Genomic DNA, 25,207 nt, shown 5'->3' on the forward strand with positions numbered 1-25,207 from the left:
GTCCTCCTTGATTATTCTGCACGGAAAAAAAGCAGAAAAGTTAAACACAAGATCACAATAATCATTGATAGAAGTGAACATTTTCAAATATCATGCAAATGTACGCAAAAAAAACAACAATAATCAATATCGGTACATCGATGCACAGGTTTACAGTACTTCAATTTTCTGGCCACACATTAATAGAACATAATTAACCTATTAAGGTCTAAAAAAGTAAATGAGAAAATGTCAGGCTTTACTTTCAAATGTTGAAAAAAGTTCCGGGCACGAAGCTGTCTGCAATGGCCGGATATATGTCTCTCCCTCGGGGTAAAGAGAGGGTCAGAGCACGTAGGTCGCTCAACATTACGATAGTCGAGGTCTCGTATTTTGACACAAATGTATATCACTTGACGTGTCTGCTTTTAGCTGTTTTCAATGAATAAATAAAACTATACTTTCATTTTAAGATGGCTCTTTTCGCCCCGCATGGCGTCTCCGTGTTGAAAATAATTTTCAGAGTTGAGCGCGCAAAGAATTTCGGGATATGACAGGACGCAAAATCTACACGGATGCAACCTTTCTGCTAATGGTAGAAAAGGACACATTTGTCGGCCGGATTCAAAGGACACTTGGAACTTTTTTGAATTGGGACAGTCTTCGCGCACCGCGATGACGTCCGCACTGCCAAGGACGCAGCCGCCGAATTGAGACACAGCTATAGAGTAATTAGCTGCTAGCCGCATGTCAGCCGAGTGACTATAAAAAAAAAATCAATCAATCAATGTTTATTTATATAGCCCTAAATCACAAGTGTCTCAAAGGGCTGCACAAGCCACAACGACATCCTCGGTACAAAGCCCACATAAGGGAAAGGAAAACTCACCCCAGTGGGACGTCGATGTGAATGACTATGAGAAACCTTGGAGAGGACCGCATATGTGGGTAACCCCCCCCCCCCCCCCCCCACTGTAGGAGAGACCGAAAGCAGTGGATGTCGAGTGGGTCTGACATAGTATTGTGAAAGTCCCGTCCTTAGTGGATCTAATAATAGTGAGAGTCCAGTCCATAGTGGGGCCAGCAGGAAACCATCCCGAGCGGAGACGGGTCAGCAGCGCAGAGATGTCCCCAACCGATGCACAGGCGAGCCGTCCATCCAGGGTCCCGACTCTGGACAGCCGCACTTCATCCATGGCCACCGGACCTGTGTGCCCCCCCCTTCCTCCACAAGAGAGAGGGGGGCAGAGGAGAAAAGAAAAGAAACGGCAGATCAACTAGTCTAAAAAGGGGGTCTATTTAAAGACTAAAGTATACAAATGAGTTTTAAGATGGGACTTAAGTGTTTCTACTGAGGTAGCATCTCTAACTGTTACCGGGAGGGCATTCCATAGTACTGGAGCCCGAATAGAAAACGCTCTATAGCCCGCAGATGTTTTTTGGGCTCTGGGAATCACTAATAAGCCGGAGTTCTTTGAACGCAGATTTCTTGCCGGGACATATGGTACAATACAATCGGCAAGATAGGCTGGATCTAGACCGTGTAGTATTTTATACGTAAGTAGTAAAACCTTAAAGTCACATAATAAGTGCACAGGAAACCAGCGCAGGTGAGCCAGTATAGGCGTAAAATGATCAAACTTTCTTGTTCTTGTCAAAAGTCTAGCAGCCGCATTTTGTACCAACTGTAATCTTTTAATGCTAGACATAGGGAGACCCGAAAATAATACATTACAGTAATCGAGACGAGACGTAACGAACGCATGAATAATGATCTCAGCGTCGCTAGTGGACAAATTGGAACGAATTTTAGCGATATTACGGAGATGAAAGAATGCCGTTTTAGTAACACTCTTAACGTGTGACTCAAATGAGAGAGTTGGGTCGAAGATAATACCCAGATTCTTTACCGAGTCACCTTGTGTGATTGTTTGGTTGTCAAATGTTAAGGTGGTATTATTAAATAGATGTCAGTGTCTCGCAGGACCGATAATCAGCATTTCCGTTTTCTTAGCGTTGAGTTGCAAAAAGTTAGCGGACATCCATTGTTTAATTTCATTAAGACCCGCCTCCAGCTTTTTTACGAAAATCGTTTGATACCGATCGATCGGCACATCCCTAATCTTCCGTTCTCCTCTTCGTGTGAACACAGGCCTGTCTGTGTTTAGGAACGCCACGGTCAAGAGCAAAGTGCTGCCAAAACTGGTGTCCAAGGGACAGCGTTAAACAAAGCAAAGAGAGTCGACCATTGCGATTGTGTAATGTCCACGTTCAAACAGAGCAGCTCCATAATAGTCCGACACCAGACACATGGTGTCCTACACTTATCTGTGAAGCATAAAAACGGTGACATTTCACACAGAACTTGATGTGACATGTCTCGACCTTTATAGGTGGATGCGCGCACATACCAAATGTGCCCCCCTTCTGGGATGCAGAGTGTCCGGTTTTTTGGGGGGGGCTGTGGGGGCGGGTGGAGAATGTGTTGCGAAAGAGAGTGGCAAGTGGCGTCCACTGTGTGTTCTTTTAGACGGATCAATAGCTCAGTGTGAGAGAGTGTCTTAAGAGCTGTTGTGTGGTGCTCTCAGCTGTGGCAGACCTGTTAGTGCTGCAGAGGGGAGCTGTGCGCCCCTGCCTCGGTACCAGCAGTGGCCTGAGGGGGGCTTTTAGTATGAACACAAATGTCAACCACACATAGACTATTAGTGTTTAGTGCAGTTATTAAATGGGCTTTATTTGTCCTTTAGGAGGCTAAAAGGCTCGCTTAAAGGGGACCTGCGTGACACCAGGGCAATTTGCGAGTTTGCTAACTTTGGAGCCGCTCATTGCAAACACATGAGCGCGGATAAGTGTTAAGGCTGCAGTGGTGCGAGTGTGTGTTTGTGGTCTGTGTGTGTGTATGAAGTAGTGTGAGTGTATGCTAAAAGGCACTTAGGCCATAACATATCTCGCTGGGGTCTGGTAGCAGCGTGTTTTGCGGTCAGAGGCTTTTTAAAAGGTTAATGTTAATCTATACCAAACAAAGCCCAAGAGGAGCTTTTACAGCTCTGGACAGTTGAGTGAAATGAGCTTGATGAAATGGTAACTAATGCACTACCCGGCCTGCTGTAAGTACCACGATAAGCAAAATAGATCCCAGATTGGATGTATAATGCATTTTGCTTTTTCATGTAACTTTGGCGCTACGACATGTTCTCAAGCAATGTGACCTGTGTGTTTATCTACATGGAAGAGTGTTTTCTTTAAAGCATATGAAGCAGGGCGGCACGGCGTGCTGCGGCTGCAGGCGAGGCCATGCTTAGGCGCCTGCAGAAGCAGCCAGCTTATCAAAAAGAGAACATGAAAAGTCACTCGGGTTCCCGCGGCCGTAAATCACGCGTGGCTGTTTGTCTCCTTATCACTCCAGGTGTGCCGATGCTCTCCGTCCAGCCCAAAGGGAAACAGAAGGGGTGTGCTGGCTGCAATCGCAAGATTAAAGACCGCTACCTGCTCAAGGCCCTGGACAAATACTGGCATGAGGACTGTCTCAAATGTGCCTGCTGTGACTGCCGCCTTGGGGAGGTGGGCTCCACCCTTTACACGAAAGCCAACCTCATCCTTTGTCGCAGGGACTACCTAAGGCAAGAAACACACACACACACGTCACAAACACAAAAGACACATGCAACACGAAGGCAACACAATGCTTTTATTTGACTTTTGTACTTAGTTTTCTCTTACAGGGGTGTGTATTTAACCACCTGCTCCATGCATAGTCACATTTCAAAGGAAATAACTAACATTTGAAATATTTTGATTGTAACAAAATTGATATGGAAATGATAAAAAAGGTTATTATTGAGATTTCAGAACCTTTAACATATATCAGCAACCTATGATTTCAAATAGCCAAATTCCCAGATAAAATGAAAATAGAAAAAAGTCGTACCAATTTATAAGACTGGAGACAAACACCTGGTTACAAACTACAGACCTGTTTCTCTACTTCCATAATTTTCTAAAATTATTGAAAAACTGTTGAGCAGATTGGAAAAATTAATAAATACAAATAAAACAGTCACAGACAAAATAATGAAATAACGGAAGAGATAAACAATGCAATAGATAGCCAAAAATGTGCTGCTGCAGTGTTTATGGACTTAACAAAAGCATTTGACACAATCAATCATTATATCCCAATGAACACATTAGAATGGTATGGCATCAGAGGGTTGGTCTGAACTGGGTAAGAAGCTACTTAACCAACAACTTGTGGCGTAACTCAGGGATCAATAGTGGGACCAAAATTGTTCCATCTTTATAAAAACGACATTTGTTAAGTTACAATGGACTTAAAGGCCTTCTGAAACCCACTACTACCGACCACGCAGTCTGATAGTTTATATATCAATGATGAAATCTTAACATTGCAACACATGCCAATACAGCCGGGTTAACTTATAAAGTGCAAATGTAAATTTCCCGCTAAACTTCTGGTTGAAAACGTCTATGTATGATGACGTATGTGCGTGACGTCAATCGTTGAAACGGAAGTATGCAGACACATTGTATCCAATACAAAAAGCTTGGTTTTCATCGCAAAATTCCACAGTATTCTGGACATCTGTGTTGGTGAACCTTTTGCAGTTTGTTTAATGAACAATGAAGACTGCAAAGAAGAAAGCTGTAGGTGGGATCGGTGTATTAGCGGCTGGCTGCAGCAACACAACCAGGAGGACTTTGACTTGGATAGCAGACGCGCTATCCGACGCTAGCCGCCGACCGCATTGATGATCGGGTGAAGTCCTTTGTCGCTCCGTCGATCGCTGGAACGCAGGTGAGCACGGGTGTTGATGAGCAGATGAGGGCTGGCTGGCGTAGGTGGATAGCTAATGTTTTTAGCATACCTCTGTGAGGTCCCATTGCTAAGTTAGCTTCAATGGCGTCGTTAGCAACAGCATTGTTAAGCTTCGCCAGGCTGGAAAGCATTAACTGTGTAGTTACAGGTCCATGGTTTAATAGTATTGTTGATTTTCTGTCTATCCTTCCAGTCAGGGGTTTATTTCTTTTGTTTCTATCTGCAGTTAAGTGGGCTCTGTACCGAGGATGTCGTTGTGGCTTGTACAGCCCTTTGAGACACTTGTGATTTAGGGCTATATAAATAAACATTGATTGATTGATTAAGCCCGATGCTATCACGTTAGCTGCGTAGCTAAAGTGTTTCGCCGATGTATTGTCGTGGAGATAAAAGTCACTGTGAATGTCCATTTCGCGTTCTCGACTCTCATTTTCAAGAGGATATAGTATCCGAGGTGGTTTAAAATACAAATCCGTGATCCACAATAGAAAAAGGAGAAAGTGTGGAATCCAATGAGCCAGCTTGTACCTAAGTTACGGTCAGAGCGAAAAAAGATGCGTCCTGCACTGCACTCTAGTCCTTCACTCTCACGTTCCTCATCTGCGAATATTTCATCCTGGCTCAAATTAACGGGGTAATCGTCGCTTTCTCGGTCCGAATCGCTCTCGCTGCTGGTGTAAACAATGGGGAAATGTGAGGAGCCTTTCAACCTGTGACGTCACGCTACTTCCGGTACAGGCAAGGCTTTTTTTATCAGCGACCAAAAGTTGCGAACTTTATCGTCAATGTTCTCTACTAAATCCTTTCAGCAAAAATATGGCAATATCGCGAAATGATCAAGTATGACACATAGAATGGATCTGCTATCCCCGTTTGAATAAAAAAAAAATCATTTCAGTAGGCCTTTAAAGTTAGTATTATTTGCAGATGATACAGCTGTGTTTTATTCAGGCGAGAACACACAGAAGCTAATACAAAATAATAATATGTTCTACACCAAAAATCACTTCATATTCCCATATCTGAGTTTTTGTGCAGAAATATGGGGAAACAACTACAAATTTGCGCTTCATTCACTAACGGTGTTACAAAAAAGATCAATTAGAACAGGGGTCACCAACGCGGTGCCCGCGGGCACCAGGTAGCCCGTAAGGACCAGATGAGTAGCCCGCTGGCCTGTTCTAAAAATAGCTCAAATAGCAGCACTTACCAGTGAGCTGCCTCTATTTTTTAAATTGTATTTTTTTACTAGCAAGCTGGTCTCGCTTTGCCCGACATTTTTAATTCTAAGAGAGACAAAACTCAAATAGAATTTGAAAATCCAAGAAAATATTTTAAAGACTTGGTCTTCACTTGTTTAAATAAATTCATCAATTTTTTTTACTTTGCTTCTTATAACTCTCAGAAAGACAATTTTAGAGAAAAAGTACAACATTTAAAAATGATTTTAGGATTTTTAAACACATATACCTTTTTACCTTTTAAATTCCTTCCTCTTCTTTCCTGACAATTTAAATCGATGTTCAAGTAAATTTTTTTTTTTTATTGTAAAGAATAATAAATAAATTTTAATTTAATTCTTAATTTTAGCTTCTGTTTTTTCGACAAAGAATATTTGTGAAATATTTCTTCAAACTTATTATGATTAAAATTCAAAAAAATTAATCTATTTCAAGTTTTTATAGTTTATATAAAACTATAAAAACAAATCTAGAAAATATGTAGCATCAAATTTAAATCTTATTTCAAAGTCTTTTGAATTTCTTTTAAAATTTTTGTTCTGGAAAATCTAGAAGAAATAATGATTTGTCTTTGTTAGAAATATAGCTTGGTCATATTTGTTATATATTCTAACAAAGTGTAGATTGGATTTTAACCTATTTAAAACATGTCATCAAAATTCTAAAATTAATCTTAATCAGGAAAAAATACTAATGATGTTCTATAAATTATTTTTTAAATTATTTTCAAAAAGATTCGGATTAGCTAGTTTTTCTCTTCTTTTTTTCGGTTGAATTTTGAATTGTAAAGAGTCGAAATTGAAGATAAACTATGTTTCAAAATTTAATTGTCATTTTTTTCATGTTTTCTCCTCTTTTAAACCGTTCAATTAAGTGTAAATATCATTAATTATTAATAATAACATAGAGTTAAAGGTAAATTGAGCAAATTGGCTATTTCTGGCAATTTATTTAAGTGTGTATCAAACTGGTAGCCCTTCGCATTAATCAGTACCCAAGAAGTAGCTCTTGGTTTCAAAAAGGTTGGTGACCCCTGAATTAGAATAATACATAATGTTGGATATGGAGAACATACAAACTCTTTATTTATTGAATCACAAATATTGAAATTCAACAACTTGGTGCATTTGCAAATAGCTAAAATCATGTACAAAACAAACTATAACCTTCTACCGAAGAATGTTCAACAATTCTTCTCAACAAAAGAGGAGAAATATAACTTTAGAGGAAAATCTAATTTAAAACGTTTGTATGCTCGTACAACACTTAAAACCTTTAGCATATCAGTATGTGGAATTCAATTATGGAATGGATTCAGCAAAGAAATCAAACAAAGCACCAATATGATTCAGTTTAAGAAACTTTTCAAACTACAAGTGTTCACAAAGTACAAAGAAGAACAATTTTGATGAGCATCTTGAACTTAAAAATTTTTTGATGATGATTATTTATGTACCGTATTTAATATTTGTTTACTTACTTATGGTATATTTATTTGTTTATTATTTATTGATTAGTTAAATATTCACTGTTTTCTTACAAACAGAGAACAAGGAAATGGGATACAACTGCTATGATATGAAAAGGGGTCGGATTTAATAAGCTCTGCTTCTTCCTACTTCTTTTCGGACGTGCTGTAATGAAACAACTGGAAATATGTGATGCATTACATTGTATCGTACGCATGTTCGAAATTTACTGAACTGAACTGAAATGTTGTAGTCTTATCCCCTTTGTTAAGAGCAGCACTCAACTCTGCTGAATAAATGCACTCAGATAGGAGAGGCTAACTTGCTACAGTTTTAATATTTTTCAACAGCTTTCAAGTGAGTGTCCCATTCCTCTAATGTATTTTTGGAAACAGACAAGGCACATTGATCAAAAATTTAAAAAAAATAAAAATCTCTGGCCTTTTCTGAAAAAAATCAATGACAGATTAAGTTTGATAGTAAACAAAAGTTGAAACATTGCATCTATTTCTCATGCTTTAGTCCAATGTTTCTTATTTATAGGGCCCATAGTTAGCGCCCCCTACAGGGCCACTAAAAAATATCTCTTTCTAAGATGTATGGGCGGTACTCAGTTGTAATACACTTTTCTACCACTTGTGGCAGTAATGATATTATCAAGCAAACATAAAAAGTCTGAAGCTTAAGCAGTGGTTCTCAAACTTTTTTTGTCATCCCCCACTTTGGACAAGGGGGAGTTTTCAAGCCCCACCTTCCCCCATCGCCCCAACAGAACGCTAATGCCAAGCTTAACATTTTCAAATTTATTGAACATCAAGTAACATCAAGTTGTATACATTCAAACTCAATAACACAAAATAACATCAAGTTCAAAATTAAATAAAATAACTGTGCAGCTGTGGTATAACTTGCATCAAGTTCAATAATAGATCAAATAACTTGCATCAAGTTCAATAATAAATCAAATAAAAGTGTTATAACTTGCATCAAGTTCAATAATAAATCAAATAAAAGTGTTATAACTTGCATCACGTTCAATAATAAATCAAATAAAAGTGTTATAACTTGCATCAAGTTCAATAATAAATCAAATAACTTGCATCAAGTTCAATAATAAATCAAATAAAAGTGTTATAACTTGCATGAAGTTCAATAATAAATCAAATAAAAGTGTTATAACTTGCATCAAGTTCAATAATAAATCAAATAACTTGCATCAAGTTCAATAATAAATCAAATAAAAGTGTTATAACTTGCATCAAGTTCAATAATAAATCAAATAAAAGTGTTATAACTTGCATCAAGTTATATAATAAATCAAATAACTTGCATCAATTTCAATAATAAATAAAATAAAAGTGCCACTTTGCAATCTTTGCAAAAAAAAAAAAAGGAGGAGCTATGCATTTGGCAAGATAGAGCAAGTGAATATGAGTTTTACAGTACTCCAGCATTAGTGGCTGCAATGAGCCTGTTTTGCACTGCACAGCTTTTCAAATCGGGGTTGCAGGCTTGACACTGCCACTCTTAGCCTGCTACCCATCCGCGCAAAAGTTTGTTCCGCTTAGCCCCGCCCCCATTAGTTACTGTTGTCTGTCAAACTTTCGCTCCTACCTAGAAATGTAAAGCCTACAGGAAAAATAAGTAATTTACATTTATTTATATAGCGGATTTCACAGACAGAATCACAAAGTGATTTACAGTGTGTATAGAAAATGAAAGCATAGTAAAAAAAAAATAATCTAAGAATATAATAAAAAAAAAAAAAAAAATTAAGTGAAATTTCCTCCCGTTCCTCGCGCCCCACCTGTCATGTCTCTATTCCCCACCAGTGGGGCGCGCCCCGCACTTTGAGAAACGCTGAGCTAAAGCCATAGTGTAGTTTCTGAAGCGCAAATATTATGAGTAAAGTGGTGAAGCAGGATTTGGGCCGTGGACTGTGGAGGATGTTGTTTTCTCGTCCACCTCATGGGCTGTTTACACAACTTTATTTTTAATTGAAACATACAATCTGTTTGGATCCGAATCAACTCAAAATGAACAATAATTTAAAAAGTTTGAAGTACGTTACAACCAAAACAACGATGGGGGACCACAGTTAGTGCTTAAGTGCACTCTTATTACTCTTATATTTTCTTGTAAGTTTTCCAATTTTGCAAATATATGTACCTTACTACTGGGATTGATTTATTATTTATATTTAATGCAACGCTATTGTTACCATTGGAGTGACATTATGTCATATTTTAGAGCCACAGTCAGAAGTTTGGATACACCTTACTATGTAAAACATGAGACAGCTTGTTTAAACTTTTGACCCATTCTGTACACCAGGGTTATTCAACTGGCGGCTTGAGATCCAAATTCAAAAATGTTTTGCTGTTACATTAATCACGGCTGAGAAAAAAGCTTAGAAAGATAAATCAAATCACAAAACAGCACACCAGGATCATACAAAAAATTAACTCTCCTTTATTTGCAATCAGAGACAGGAGAGAACAGCAACCAGAAGCAGCGGCAAATACTTTGAAAAATTAACCTAAAACAGGAAGTGCAACAAAAATAAGAGCGCTATATATACCATACCATACCATACCAATGAAGAAAAACGAAACACAGGAAAGACAACACAAAAGTCCAAAACAATCATGATGTATTATGACATTAACAGCAAAATAAATATAATAACACTAGAACGCTCCTGTTGTGTAGAGGAACATGGACCATTGTAAACACATTGGCATTTTAACCACCTAAAGGCTAGGATACACCACAGTAAACAGTTGTGTTTTGCACAACAGGGCAGGACAGGTACAATACAATTATGTTTGTGAAACCCATTTAAAACAAGAATGTAAACAAAATGATCTGAACAGGCAAGGGAATAACTGTGTTGTGTTGCTCCATGCTGACACGTTTGGTTATGAAGTTTAAGGTACTTTTAGGCCACGTTGGACAGGTGTAAACATACCAAAATGATTAGCAGAAAATTTAATCTAATGATAAATGAAAATAAACCTGATAACTTTGTGGGCATTGATTAATTGCCATGTCTGTGTGTGTTTGTTTTCTTCGTCTGGCGCTTCCAATCAGGACACAAGAGGTTTCACTCTGTGCATCGCTTTCAGCACCTGAGCGCATTTATTTGATAGTAGAAACTAAATGAATTGATTCAATCCTCATGTCATCCATCCGCAATCTTTGTCTTGGTGGGCAGAGGCGGGACCGCTAGCTCACACACATATTCCAGGTGTGGAAAATTTCATTTTAAAACCCAATGAGCAAGATGAGCTGATCAACACGGACGAACAAGCAAGTTAGTCAAATGTGTTGAAAAATTATCGCCAAAAAACCCCAAAAAACTCTGTTTTTCTACCTGGGAAAAACTGCACTTCCAGATTTTTTCAATATTTGTGCTTATATCAGTTCAATACAAGTGCAATTTTTTGGCCAACACAGATTTAAAGTCAATTTGTGTTTACTTATTTCGGATAATTTCATTTAAAGCTCTTGACTTTCCAATTACAATGGTAAAAAATAGTATTGAAAAATAAAATAGTATTGCGTCTTAAAGGGATATTTATATATATATATATATATATATATATATATATATATATATATATATATATATATATATATATATATATATATATATATATATATATATATATATATATATATATGTATATATATATATTTTTTAAATACAGTATATATATATATATATATATATATATATATATATATATATATATATATATATATATATATATATATATATATATATATATATATATATATATATATATATATATTTTGTATGTTATTATTATTATATTGTTAGCATACATTATAATTACATTGGTGTTTAAATTGATTTGAAAATAATTCTGACAATAATATTGTTTATTGTCAATAATTTGTGTGACAATATAACATCCAGCAAAATGTGTTATCAGCCCAGGTTTACATATGATTGACGCTAGCAAAACTCGGGTTGAATTTTAACTAATTGATTCAGATTCTTATTAATTTCTCTTACTCAAAACTTTATACCAGCGTACCGCTCTAAAGAATAGTACCAGTACCACTGCTCGGCAGGCTAGTCCAACAATGTAAGGCCCCGTTTACACTGCACACCAAATCTGATTTTATTGCCCTCAAGTGACACGGATCAGATATTTGTTGCCAGTCTAAACGCTCTATGTGCATCAGATTCGGGCCACATCAGCAGGTCGTCCAAATCCAATTTGGAATCTGTTCTTTTCAAATATGACTGCAATCTGAACGGAAATGCGACCTAATTGCGTAATTTGTGTGTGCGGGAAAAGACGCATCCCGCCAGTAGAAGTGGATACGTCATCATAACATCCGGTTTCGGTGAGCAAAGTATTTTTTCGGCGGCCACATTTTTTGGTGCATCACTAGTCAATAGTGCGCAAATAATAGACTGTATGTAATATATTAAGATATACATGTTTATATACTTTGATTTCGAAGAAACAGCGATTGTGAAAGGACGAGAAATGACGTGGCACATTTGCTTACATGTTATGTACATTGCAGAGGTTTTTACGTAAGTGTTAAAAAATTAAGCTAACATAGATCTACTAGATCCACGCTGATGCCCGTGTCCGCTCTATACTTAACAGCCATGAAAAGAACCTTCCCAAATATATTACACTATATATATATATGTATATATATATATATATATATATATATATATATATATATATATATATATATATTTATGTATATATTATACTCATACATTGTATTACTTCTATTGATTTATTTATTTTCATGTAAAAAAAAACATGCTCATTTTACTTTATCGAACTGCGCATGCAAGTGACGTCGAGGCCACATTGGGGCCTGTGCGTGTTTATACTAGAATCTGATAAAGATCACATTTTACTTATAATCTAAAATCAGATTTACAAAAAAATAGGATTTGATCTTCCTTGGCCTGCAGTGTAAACATAGTCAAATAGACCATGAGAGTCACCATGAAATAAATACACATTGCTCCTGCATATGTGCCCCGTTTTGTCGTCCATATACCCCGTTTGCTTAAGATGACATGAATGCACAATCAAGATGATTACGCGACATAATGTTTTCATTGTTCTTTTCTGTTGTTGTCGTTTCTGTTTACATGAACACATGAGACGTCTGTCATGTCAAGAGTTGTGGGGGAGCTGTGAGAAATGTCGTGACAGCCTTGTTGCTTCACCAGTGTCTTTGTCTCCCTCAAAGCTCACACACACACACACACACACACACACACACACACACACACACACACACACACACACAGACGCACACACCTTCAGATGCCCCTACCATCTGCTAGTTAAATTAAACATGACCATTTCCTGAGCGTTAAGTCACATTCCCAATGAGATCGGACCACTTATCCGAGAGGGAATCCCCCAGAGGCTGACTTAGAGATGCCGGTGCCCTTACTTACTCCCCCCTCCATGGCGCTGTCCTCCCCCATTTACCAATTCTCCTTCTGCTCACAATACCTCATTGATATCTACAGCCTACCTTCCAGCTTTTAATTGGTTCATTATTCTGATTTTGAGCAAAATGTTCCACAAACTCTCATCATTTCACTTAGATGAAAAGTTTAGAGCACCTTCATCAACTTACTTTCCTCCTACCTCGCTCGCTCAGGGATTATTGTGACATTTCGCTTACATCTCATCTTTTCCTGTGACCCAGAAGCAGCCCACTCTCAGTGGCGTTACATTGACATAGACTATTACCATCCATCAGTTTCTAGCGTCAGTTAATGCTTTTTGAATGCAGTGAGAGCTCCACTAAAGACCCCTTTTTGCCCCCAGAAGGGGCAGATGGTGCATATGAAGTTGTAATAAATGGGCAAATGACCAAGTGAAGGCAAAAGTGATGAAGCGCAGAGTTTTACTTGTAAAAATATATCTGCTGAAAGGATAGCACTTCTGACCCGTAAGCCATGAGAGGAAAAAGGAAAAGCTTTCACATATATTAGAAGAGAGAAGTTAGGAGTTGAGTGATAGGAGGAAAAATTTAGAACCACATATGAAATCAAGCGTACTTAACAGTAAATTAGGGATTATGAAACAAATAGGTTTTCATAACGCTCTATTGGCCAGGAGTGGCTGCTCTTAACACTTAAAAAGCTTGCGATGCTTGACTAAATGCTATAAAAAAAAAAAAAAATAATAATCCTGCTTTGTGTAGACACTCAGGCCCCGTTAACACTAAGTCGGATAAGGTTATCCAGGGTAAATCCCACCTAACCTTATCCGTGTCCACACACAACAATGCCACCGTTCAAGAAGAAAGCGATGCAGGCTTCACCCCCTCCATCGCTTTGCTTCTGCTTCTTGTGTGACGTAAGACGAAGGTGTCCCTCACTTGCGGTGATGACGCTAAATCTGCGCACTGAATTAGCCTCCTGGACTACATTAAAAACAAGCGTGTGGATCAAACCCACTTTGGTTATTTTCCGGGCTTTGGTATGCTGCCATGCTCCGATTAATTATTATAGGAGCCCCATCTGTGATTGTCCTTCAGTGGCGTTTGCAGCTTATTGAACGCACTCACGCATTCAGGAACCTTCACTGCACACACACACACCTCTGTCCCTTTCACCTCCTTTTGCTCTACAAAACGTTCAGATATACAAACCTTTTTTTTTCTCGGCTACACTGTTATCATAAAGGATAATAACATATTAATTAGGTGTCTCATTCATGTCAAGGACTACAAATCATGTGACTCCAACAAAGGCTTGACAATCTACTCGTGATGTGATCATCTCCGTTGAATTCATGTAATCTCTTTTTTCATTTATGAGAGAGGACACAATAGTCATCCACTTATCAAAATGGCAGCATAATTAACTGTAAGAGGAAAATGTTTTTAAGATAATGAACATTTTAATTAATCCGCAAACTGATGATGACGTTGGCTCCATCTGGATATGACTGACTGCCTTCCCAAATCAGTCATTTCGTCATAGTTTAACTTTAAGAGGTACTATAAATCTCCAGTGGACGTAAAAACTAAATATTATCTTTCAGTAAACACAATTGTTACATAGAATACGCATCAATACCCAACTTTCAGTTAGGATGTACAAATGTAAGCACATTTGCAAAATAAAAGACATAAATACCGAGTCAAATGATAAACAACGTTTCCCAAATAGTTGGTCAGGACTAGGGAGAGGTATCGTTTACATTTTTACCGACACCACTACACAAACGGTAGTTGAAAAACGGTGCTGGTGCCTAGATGGTGCCTGAATTGGTACCTAAAACATGAAAACATGCAAAAAGTTGTACGTTTGTAAAAAAAAAAAATACTCTTTTTAATGGAATTTTGTGACATTCAAATCGACCCTATTATACAAAAGCAACTTTTTTTTACCTATTGGTACTTGCTGTTGTGTATTTGGGATCTGCTTAAGTCCCGAACATTTAAAATCAAACCGTTGAGGCATTGCGGAGATATTTATAAAATAATCTTGCCCTCCTTCATACTTCTCCAAACAAGCCGTTTGGAATTTGCTCTGTCCTGTAAAGTTTTTCCATACCGTTGACGTCAGCGGATTATCAATATATGGTATAAATTTACTCAAAGTGCTTTGCGCAAGTCCGCCATTGTAGTCTGCGCTGTAGTCAATAAGCACCTTATTTTTCGCTATCCCCTTGCTCTGGGGCAGACTGGCTCTTACATGCACATGAATCTCCCGCTGTTGCCATTTATAATACAAAGTAGCGTATAGTTCCAACTTATATCTGACAGTAGACTCCATATGGAAGCCCTAAAAACTGCAACATGGCTGGATGGAGAGAAAACAAAGTAGAGACACGTAAATAAGACCACCCACAAAGCGGCGCTCCCTGAAGAGACGGTCAGAAAGCGGCTGGACGATGGTCTGCAAAAGAAAATCCAAGCAAAATGTTGACCAAAGAACCACCTATACATGTTATGTAGACCACAAGGAAGTGTTAAAAATGTTGAAAATAATCATATAATGACCTCTTTAAGTTGAACAGATTACTAATTGAAATACTACAATTATGTAAATTAAATTATGTAATACATAAAAAATAAAGAAATAAAACCCAAACTAATTATTTCAGCAATACTGTGCAAAAAACTACTTTTGTGTTTTAATGTGGATGCTCATAATGGTGCATAATGAGGACGTGCTGTGCTGTTGTTGCTGCTGGCTAGCTTGCAGCGCTCGAAATTACTTGCTAAGACTGCATTCATTTAGCACCAAAATGAAGCATCAAAAACTACTTATTTTTTCGGTTTGGCTATTACCGTTTATGTTGGCACGGGTGCCATTATGCAACCGGGTTTTGGTGCCCATCCCTAGTCGAGAACCATTGAGAGGTCGCAAGCAGCAGGGGGATTTTAATTATTTGTGTCTAAACCCTTATATTCATGGTGGAATGATTCGCAAGCCTGCCGCTAGGGGGCAGCAGTGCTCAATCTAATCAACAGGCGCCCTGTTCTACCCAGTAGCAGTAGTAAGTCCACAGGAACACGTATACATAGCTACTGGAGGCAAAGAGATGGAGAAGTTTGTTACAGGAATGAAAAAGAAAAAAGAAGTCGTCATCAGCATATATAAAGAATGTAACTCAGACAGTGTGTTGTACAGATGAATAGATACAAAGTATCAAGTTCTCAATAGTAGGGAGTGTTGTGGTCAAATTTCTGTCTCCCAGGAGGGTCATGAGAAAAAAAAATTGAGAAGCATTGCGCTACCAAATTGACTATGAGCAGCATCATCGTACATAATCCTTGACAATTCAACAAGAACATATCCAATTAATAAACAAATAACATAATAAACATGCACTAAAATACCCAACCCCTATTGTATATAATACTTTAAGTTTTCTAAGTGTTTCAGTTGATCAGTCATTTACAATATTCGTTGTGTTGAATTATTTACATTGTTTTTGTCTGATAAAACCTTAGGTAAAACAGGTAGGAAAAAAACATCAATAGCTATAGTCCAGTCTCAGGACTAGTTCATACTGCAGGTCAATTCCGATTTGTTTGCCCATTGCACCTGTATCAGATTTTTTCATGTCAATGTTAACTGTGCAATTATGAATTTTTCATATCTGACCCAGTCCTTGTTCGTATGTGGATATAAATTGGATATGTATGCGATGCAACTGCAGTCCGAAGTCTGAAGAACATCATCAAAAAGCGATAAACGTCATAATTTTCCTCCAAAATAGAAGGTTACAAAATAAGTACTTCACAAATGAGTAGAAAACAGGTGAAGATAATATGTTTTAGGAACTCGCATCAGTGCTCCACCAGTCATGTCTCCGAGTGCTCGCCGACACGCTCTTGGCAGCAGACGTAAAAGTAAAATCTCCCACAACAGTCAAAATACTTGTCCTCTTCCTTCTTAAACGTCTACGCACAATAATTTGATTCAGAAAATGTTGACTTTAATTGCACAAAATCCTTGAAATTGCCACAAATGTGCCAAGACTGAGAACGACTAGAATTAAAGCCATGTTTACTACGGTAAACACTGCAGTACGTGTGACGTCATGTCTGCATGCAGGTCAGATTGTGTTCACATTAGACGTCGCCTTTTTTTGTAATGTGACTGACTTCATAAAAAAATCGGATTTGACAAAAAAAAAATCACATTTGGACGTCCGACCCTGCAGCGTGAACTTAGCCTTAGAGAGGCAATCATGCATTGTAGGAGTTGAAAATGCCTGACGTTAGCAAAACAGCACATTGAAAGAACAAAAGACGGTCCTACTTTCACTAAAGACTCATTGAAGTTTGACAATAACAAAGGAAGGAGAATAGAGGTTCAGAGTCTTTGCCACAACAAAATCAATACACATTAAGAAATACAGCTAATTTTTAGACAAACATTGGACGTTTCCAACAGTATAGTCCTTAATTGCATCTGGGTACTCTGTGTCTTTCCCTTTTTACTGTACGCCATGTGAGAAGAAGGGCATTATAAACTATGCATAAGGTTATTTGTCCTTTTTTTCTAATCATTCAAATCCTTTGACAGGCTGTATCAAAAATGATGCCTTGCATGAAGAAAAATTATCAATTTGGTTAACGTTTTCAGCCAATATGTGTACTACAGTATATCAAATTAATTTATAATACAGCTCTTTTATTTAGTCTTCTTATTGTGGAGCTGAACCTAACGTCTGAGTTGACACCAGGCCACAATATTTTCAGAAATGTGGACTTATATTATTTTTTTCATTCTATGCTACACATTGCCACAGTAGTTGGATTGATTGTAAATGCTAATGGGTCCAATTTCATATGAAATGCAAGTAAATGCATATTCATTTTAAATAGAAATATTTTAATTTCAGCCAGAAGGATTAAAATGGAAGCTGTGAATTAATGTTAATGATGTTTCTAAATTCATGGTCATTGATAACTTAAATGTATCCCATCAGGCATTTTACAATTGATTATTAAACTGCATATGTAAAGGATATGTAGAAGTCATTGATCATCATTAACTTAGTGTGCAAAGTGACAGGAAGACAAGCTCTGATTCGCTTGAGGTCGTTTGGCACCACCTGTTGGTTTGTTTATATAAGATCTCAAGACCCCAAATATCCATCCATCCATCCATTTTCTACCGCTTTTCCCGTTCGGGGTCGCGGGGTGTGCTGGAGCCTATCTCAGAAGGCGGGGTACACCCTGGACAAGTCGCCAGCTTATCTTATATTCAGGCAAACATGTATGTTGTTTGTGAACAAAGTACTGAAAGTATCATTGTTAATGTAAACAAAGGACAGACAAAAAAGCAGCAATCCCAACAAAAACCCCAAATCTAGCTATTTGAATAGAAATGAGAATTTGGGGATGATGATGATAATGTGTTTAGAAAGATGCAAACGGGTATTTAGACAAGCTGATAGTTAAAATGATAGTTAAATCTATTTTTCACACGACTTCATCTTTCTATTAGCTACCTACCTATCAAGCTAACTATTTTACCAGTGAGAGTCGTAGACCGCATTCTCCAGCTGTCCAACAAGCCTCCGCTTTAAATGCTCTCACATCACAGATGTACTCCAATTAAATCCAAAGTCCCAAATGTGTGTAGGGTAAAATGTCCCCTTTTTTTCAATCTTTTTGATTAAACAGCCATTTTTCTCTTACTGCTGCTGCTGGTCACCAGTCGTGCTGACTCGTGTTCGTTTCTGTCTTGAAAAACACAACTGTTGCTGTATTATCAGCAAATGAATTTGTTAGTAACAAATGTTATTGTCAATTTAGAATCATTGCACCCCTATTTTGTTCTCGCGTGAACTACAACATGATCCATGGATTTTTAATCAGTGCAGTATCTACTGTATGTATGTATCAAGTAAAGATAACAAGGTATCATTATCTTACTCGTTCATTTATCATAATTAAGGATCAATTCTTGTTTGTCGTTGATTTGTTTCTGAGGAAGCCAACATTCAAACCTGAGAGTATCAGGTTTGGCTGACTGTTGTGTATTATTCATTTATATTACTGTGCAGTAGTCCATCAAGCTCCGCTAAAGAGAGCACTCGTGTGATGTTTTGCTTTAACTCTTGTAGCTTTTTAGCTTCAACCCGATTGTAAATGTGTTTGAATGTATCTCTTGAGCTCTTATCTCCCTCTTACTTAGCGATGGAAAAAAAAATCTAAATTGGGTCGTGAACTGCTGCTGATGTTATAACCTGGACTCATCATTTACTGGTGGGAATGTTGCGCACATAGACATGTTCAGCACACTTTCATATATTTTGTCTCACAATTGGTTGGTAGGGACCAAAAAAATTGGCTGAATATTTGCCTGCTTCCAGCAAATAACGTTAAGAGGGAGATAAGGAATGAAGTAGAGCCTTTGTTATTTTAAAACTGTTTATTTTGAAGTATCTCGGGCAAGGATTGATTGATAGATCAATAGATACAAGGTCTGGAATTGCAACATACATAAAAAACAATATTTGAAAGGATAAGGACATGCCATAATCCCACACCCTTATTTACTCCAGTCTGTCTTTTTCATTTAAGGGGAACTGAAATTTTAAAAAAAGCCTATTGTTTACAATCCTTATAAGAGACAAGAAGACAAATGTCCATCTATCCATCCATTTTCTTCCACTTATCCGAAGTTGGGTCGCCGGGGCAGCGGCCTAAGCAGAGAAGCCCAGACTTCCCTCTCTTCAGCTACTTTGTCCAGCTCTGCCCGGGGGATCCCATGGCGTTCCCAGGCCAGCTGGGAGACATAGTCTCTCCACCGTGTCCTGAGTCTTCCCCGTGGTCTCCTACCGATCGAATACGCCCTAAACACCTCCCCATCCAAAAACCGCCAACAATAGTCCATTAACATTTTGTGACCTGAATATTAAATATTAGTGAAATCGTTATTTTAAGTGTGAACGCAGACAAACTATAGCGGCGCCATGATCACAGAGAGCTAAATAGCTTGTGTGGCTATGTTGACAACGTCTGCTAGTGAGATGCATTCTCACCTCTGTGCTTGTGGAAGTTTTTTTCTACATCATAAATAATGCCTTTCACCTTGATAGTAGAAGGATGAGGACATAATCCGACACATTGGTCAATTTTGGCATCCAATTTAGATGTAGAAATGGCAAGAAAGACACAAAAAGACGCTTGGTTCCACCCCCCTTTTTTCTTCGCTAGGAATAGGTAATTCTTCATCTAAACGGGAATATATCAAGATTCTGTCAGTCGGCATCCTAGTGAAAGCAGACCTTGTACAGTAAGTGATGTTTTATTTCGTTTGTTGGCTCTCATGAAGTCTGCAGTAAGCAGTAATCAGTGATGTTGTTAAAGGAAAAAGCAAACGTGTTGCGTTTTTTTAAATTAATGCACCACCTATGCTTAAAATTAGTAAAATACGTAAATATTACATCTTATTATACATGTGCCTGTTACTACATTACAAATATGCTTACATTATGTATATAAAACCTTGATGGAGGTGTTTGGATGTTTTTAAGCGCTTTATAAGCAGAATAGAGCGACTCCCAAAGGCTCCATTTTAAGCAGACTTTTGGTCGCATTTATTTAATATTGAGAAGGCATAAAAAGAAAAACATATGTGTTCTTGTCTTACATAAGGATTGTGAATGATAGGTGAAAAAGCGCAGTTCCCCTTTAAGTGGGAAAAAAAAAAGTGGAATAGTACAGATTCTCCCTCTCGATTTAAGTCTGTTACTGCGCACTTTCATCCAAGATGCACACTTTGGGTGGAGCAACCCATATATGTGGGTGTTCCCTGTCAAATCTGGTCTTCGTGTATTCTCCTATCGATTTAAGTACTTATGTTGCTATGCACCTCTGTGGCAGGAATAGATTGGTAAGGTGAAACATTATATTGCACTTGAAGTGTTGATGCAGTGTACACCAGTGGTCCCCAACCACCGGGCCACGGCCCGGTACCGGTCCGTGGATCGATTGGTACCGGGCCGCACAAGAAATAAAAAATAATAATAATAAAAATATATATATATTTTTTGTATTTTTTTTATTTGTATTAAATCAACATAAAAAACACAAGATACACTTACAATTAGTGCACCAACCCAAAAAACCCTCCCTTCCCCATTTTCACTCATTCACACTCGTTCGCACAAATGGTTGTTTCTTTCTGTTATTAATATTTCTGGTTCCTACATTATATATCAATATACACTACCGTTCAAAAGTTTGGGGTCATATTGAAATGTCCTTATTTTTGAAGGAAAAGCACTGTACTTTTCAATGAGGATAACTTTAAACTAGTCTTAACTTTAAAGAAATACACTCTATACATTGCTAATGTGGTGAATGACTATTCTTGCTGCAAATGTCTGGTTTTTGGTGCAATATCTACATAGGTGTATAGAGGCCCATTTCCAGCAACTATCACTCCAGTGTTCTAATGGTACAATGTGTTTGCTCATTGGCTCAGAAGGCTAATTGATGATTAGAAAACCCTTGTGCAATCATGTTCACACATCTGAAAACAGTTTAGCTCGTTACAGAAGCTACATAACTGACCTTCCTTTGAGCAGATTGAGTTTCTGGAGCATCACATTTGTGGGGTCAATTAAACGTTCAAAATGGCCAGAAAAAGAGAACTTTCATCTGAAACTCGACAGTCTGTTCTTGTTCTTAGAAATGAAGGCTATTCCACAAAATGTTTTGGGTGACCCCAAACTTTTGAACGGTAGTGTAGATCAATACAGTCTGCAGGGATACAGTCCGTAAGCACACATGATTGTATTTTTTATGACAAAAAAATTAAAATACCATCCCTCCAAATGTGGGACAAATTTTCAAGCGTTGACCGGTCGGTCCGCAGTTACAAAAAGGTTGGGGACCACTGGTGTACACCACACAATAACATTATTAAAATTATCAAATGGATTCTTATCACTTCAATTGGGACACCTGGAAACATATTTTGAGATGAAGATAAGAGGACCATAATGTCAATCTGAATTAACAACTAAAAATCAAAAATGTACATAATTTACCTGGTTTTGTCTCATCTGTTTGAATAGAAGAAGAGAAGAGTTCCATGGAAGGCGACCGGGTATATTGGCCGCGTTTGGACTTTATTGGCCGTTCAATTGAATAATAGGCCTTTTTCTACCAGAAGTTCAGGAATTTAAAATTTCTGGAACCTTTAGTTCCTGGAAGTATACATTCTTATACATATGTGGTTTGTGTTTCCACCACATTTGACAATTCAGCTTTATACAAATCATTCTGATTACATATTGAGGAGTGGTTTATTAATAGGGCGTAATTATGGGCAGCACAGTGGTATAGGGGTTTGTGTGTGTGCCTCACAATACGAAAGTCCTGGGTTCGATCCCCGGCCTGCTTGCTTTCTGTGTGGAGTTGACATGTTCTACCAGGTACTTCCTCCCACCTCCAAAGACATGCACCTGGGGATAGGTTGATTGGCAACACTAACTTGGCCCTAGTGTGTGAATGTGAGTGTGAATGTTGTCTGTCTATCTGTGTTGGCCCTGTGATGAGGTGGCGACTAGTCCGGGTTGTACCCTGCCTTTTGTCCAAGTGTGGCTGGGATAGGCTCCAGCAACCCCGCGACCCTGATAAGGACAAGCGTCAGAAGATGGATGAAGGTCATAATTATTTTACTAAGTGTAAATAAATTCAATACAAAGCAATAAGATACAAAAAAATATGATTTGAAAAAAAGTGTACCGAATTGTACACAACAAGTCAAGCTTTTGTCCACAGTGTCCAAATCCGGGTCAGAAAGTTGCCCTCTCAGTAAATGATTACTTCATGAGGGTCAGACGAGTCCTTCTGATCCATTTCAGCTGTAAATAACAATAAATAAATAATACATGTCAGTGTTTGTCTCACAGTGATGACAAAAACACATCAGATTTAGCGTTAGCCTGTTAGTATTAGCATTGGTTCACTCGGGTTGAGGCTAATTAGAAATGGCCTGTCACTGACTACTTTTGCAGCATGTAAAACAGTAAATATATTTGATGTGATATACCTTAATTCCACTCGTGTACTGCCTTCTCTATTTCACATTTATCCTCAATTAATAAAGTCATAAGGTCCTGGTGAGCAAATTAGAAATCCAGCTGAATATTCCACTAATCAGAGTTCTAGATAGTGCCACACTCATGCAAGGCGAACATTCCTCTCGATCTTCTTTTTATCTCTTATCAAATATGTTGTAACAGAAATACAAGAAACAGGAAATAAATGAGTTGTCCTCACATACTGTAATGGCAGATGAAATTTCAAATACAGTATTTTCCGGACCATAGAGCGCACCGGATTATAAGGCGCACTGCCGACGAATTGTCTAGTTTTTATCCTTTTTCATATATAAGGCGCACTGGATTATGGGGCACATTAAAGGAGTCATATTAGTGGGTTTTTATTTTTCTAAATTGAAAACACTTCCTTGTGTCACGTGGGGGTCGCATCTTTATGTGGGATCGTTCCTCCAATGCAACACGGACAACTCCGGACGAAAACGTAAAGGTAGGAGATGATTTATTAATTATAAATCATACAGTATACAGCAAGACAGAAAACATACAAAAGAAAAGTGTGCCGAACGCACGGGAAGCGAAGGCTAACACTTAGCACAGGAGTCTGGAACATGAAATACAAAAACGTGACTGTTGCTTACCGCAAACAAGGAGGACAGGACGAGTGAACAGAAAGGCAGGCTTAAATAGTGTCAGTGATGGCAAACAGGAGCGCGTCGGGAACACAAGCGGCAGGTAACAATAATAAGTAACCATGGTGACGAAACAAACTCACAGGTGCACAAGCAATAACAAAAGGAGTCCAAAACTAACAGAAAACACAAAAACATGATCCGGACCACGGATCATGACAGTACCCCCCTCCTCAAGGACAGATACAAGATGTCCATAAAAAAAAACAAGCAGGGTCAAAAGTCACGGGAGAGATTGGAGGGAGGACTTGGCGGTGGGTCGCCAGGCTAAGTGTCCCCGAATCCACCGAGGCAAAGTCAAGTGGCGGCAGCGAGTGGAACGCCGCTGCAGCCGGCGAGGCGGGCGACCAGGGAATGGCCACATTCGTGGCCGACGGGGATGTGGGCGCACTTGGCGAGGCGGACGACCAGGGAGCGGCCACATCCGTGGTCGACGGGGAGGTGGGCGCGTCGGCGCCGTCATGGCAGGCTTGGAAGCAGCGGACAAGGCAGGCGTGGACGCCGCAGCGGATGAGACAGGCATGGTAGCAGGTACAGGCGGCGAGACAGGCGTGGTAGCAGGTACCGGCGGTGAGTCAGGCGTGGTAGCAGGTACCGGCGGCGAGTCAGGCGTGGTCGCAGGCACCGGCGGCGAGTCAGGCGTGGTCGCAGGCACCGGCGGCGAGTCAGGCGTGGTCGCAGGTACCGGTGTCTGGCGTGGTGCAGGTACCGGTATCTGGCGTGGTGCAGGTACCGGTGTCTGGCGTGGAGTGAGGCGTGGTCGCAGGTACCGGTGTCTGGCGTGGTGCAGGTACCGGTATCTGGCGTGGTGCAGGTACCGGTGTCTGGCGTGGTGCAGGTACCGGTGTCTGGCGTGGTGCAGGTACAGGTGTCTGGCGTGGTGCAGGAACTGGAACTGGAGATGGTGGCGTTGGCAAGCCCACCGGAGATGATGGTGGCGTCTGCAAGCCCACCGGGGCTGAGGTTAGCCATGAGCATGGCGGGGGTGGTTTAGCTGGGGGTGGCGGCTTGGCATGCCGACGGATTGGTGGTGTAGGACGGGCCAGAGGTTGCGGCTTGGCAGGCCGAAAGACTGGTGGTGGCGGCCGGGATGGAGGTTGCTGCCTGGCTGGGCGCAGCTGAACAGCCCCACCAGCACAGCTCCCGGCCCCAGCCCCCCCCCTCAACGGGCGGATACCAGACGCGCTCCGGAACAGTCTTTAAGGGTGGGTGGCGGGAGGTCAGGAGGGGGGTAGACTCCTCCCCTTTAAATTGTCCAGAAAGTCTTCTCCCACCCCCCACCTGAGGTTGTTTGAGAGGACGAGAGAAAAAGGTCACTGATGTGGGCGGGGCTTGAGTCCTTAGGGGCGGAGTCCAAAAATCAGGTGACTGGGATTTACTAGACCTAGTGTTCACAAAACTG

The 25,207-nt window shown here is 39.3% G+C and overlaps 1 protein-coding gene across 2 annotated transcripts in view; it reads left to right on the top strand.

Moving 5' to 3' along the window:
* Positions 1 to 25,207, top strand: part of lmo1 (LIM domain only 1) — a 76,476-nt gene that overhangs the window by 35,255 nt on the left and 16,014 nt on the right. For both annotated transcript variants that reach the window (XM_062028953.1, XM_062028950.1), the window contains exon 2: positions 3,386 to 3,599. In XM_062028953.1, the coding sequence (XP_061884937.1) occupies positions 3,386 to 3,599 (214 nt within the window). The remainder of the gene's footprint in view (positions 1 to 3,385; positions 3,600 to 25,207) is intronic.

Source organism: Entelurus aequoreus, linkage group LG02 (assembly GCF_033978785.1).
Source record: "Entelurus aequoreus isolate RoL-2023_Sb linkage group LG02, RoL_Eaeq_v1.1, whole genome shotgun sequence".
Classification (NCBI taxonomy): Eukaryota; Metazoa; Chordata; class Actinopteri; order Syngnathiformes; family Syngnathidae; genus Entelurus; species Entelurus aequoreus.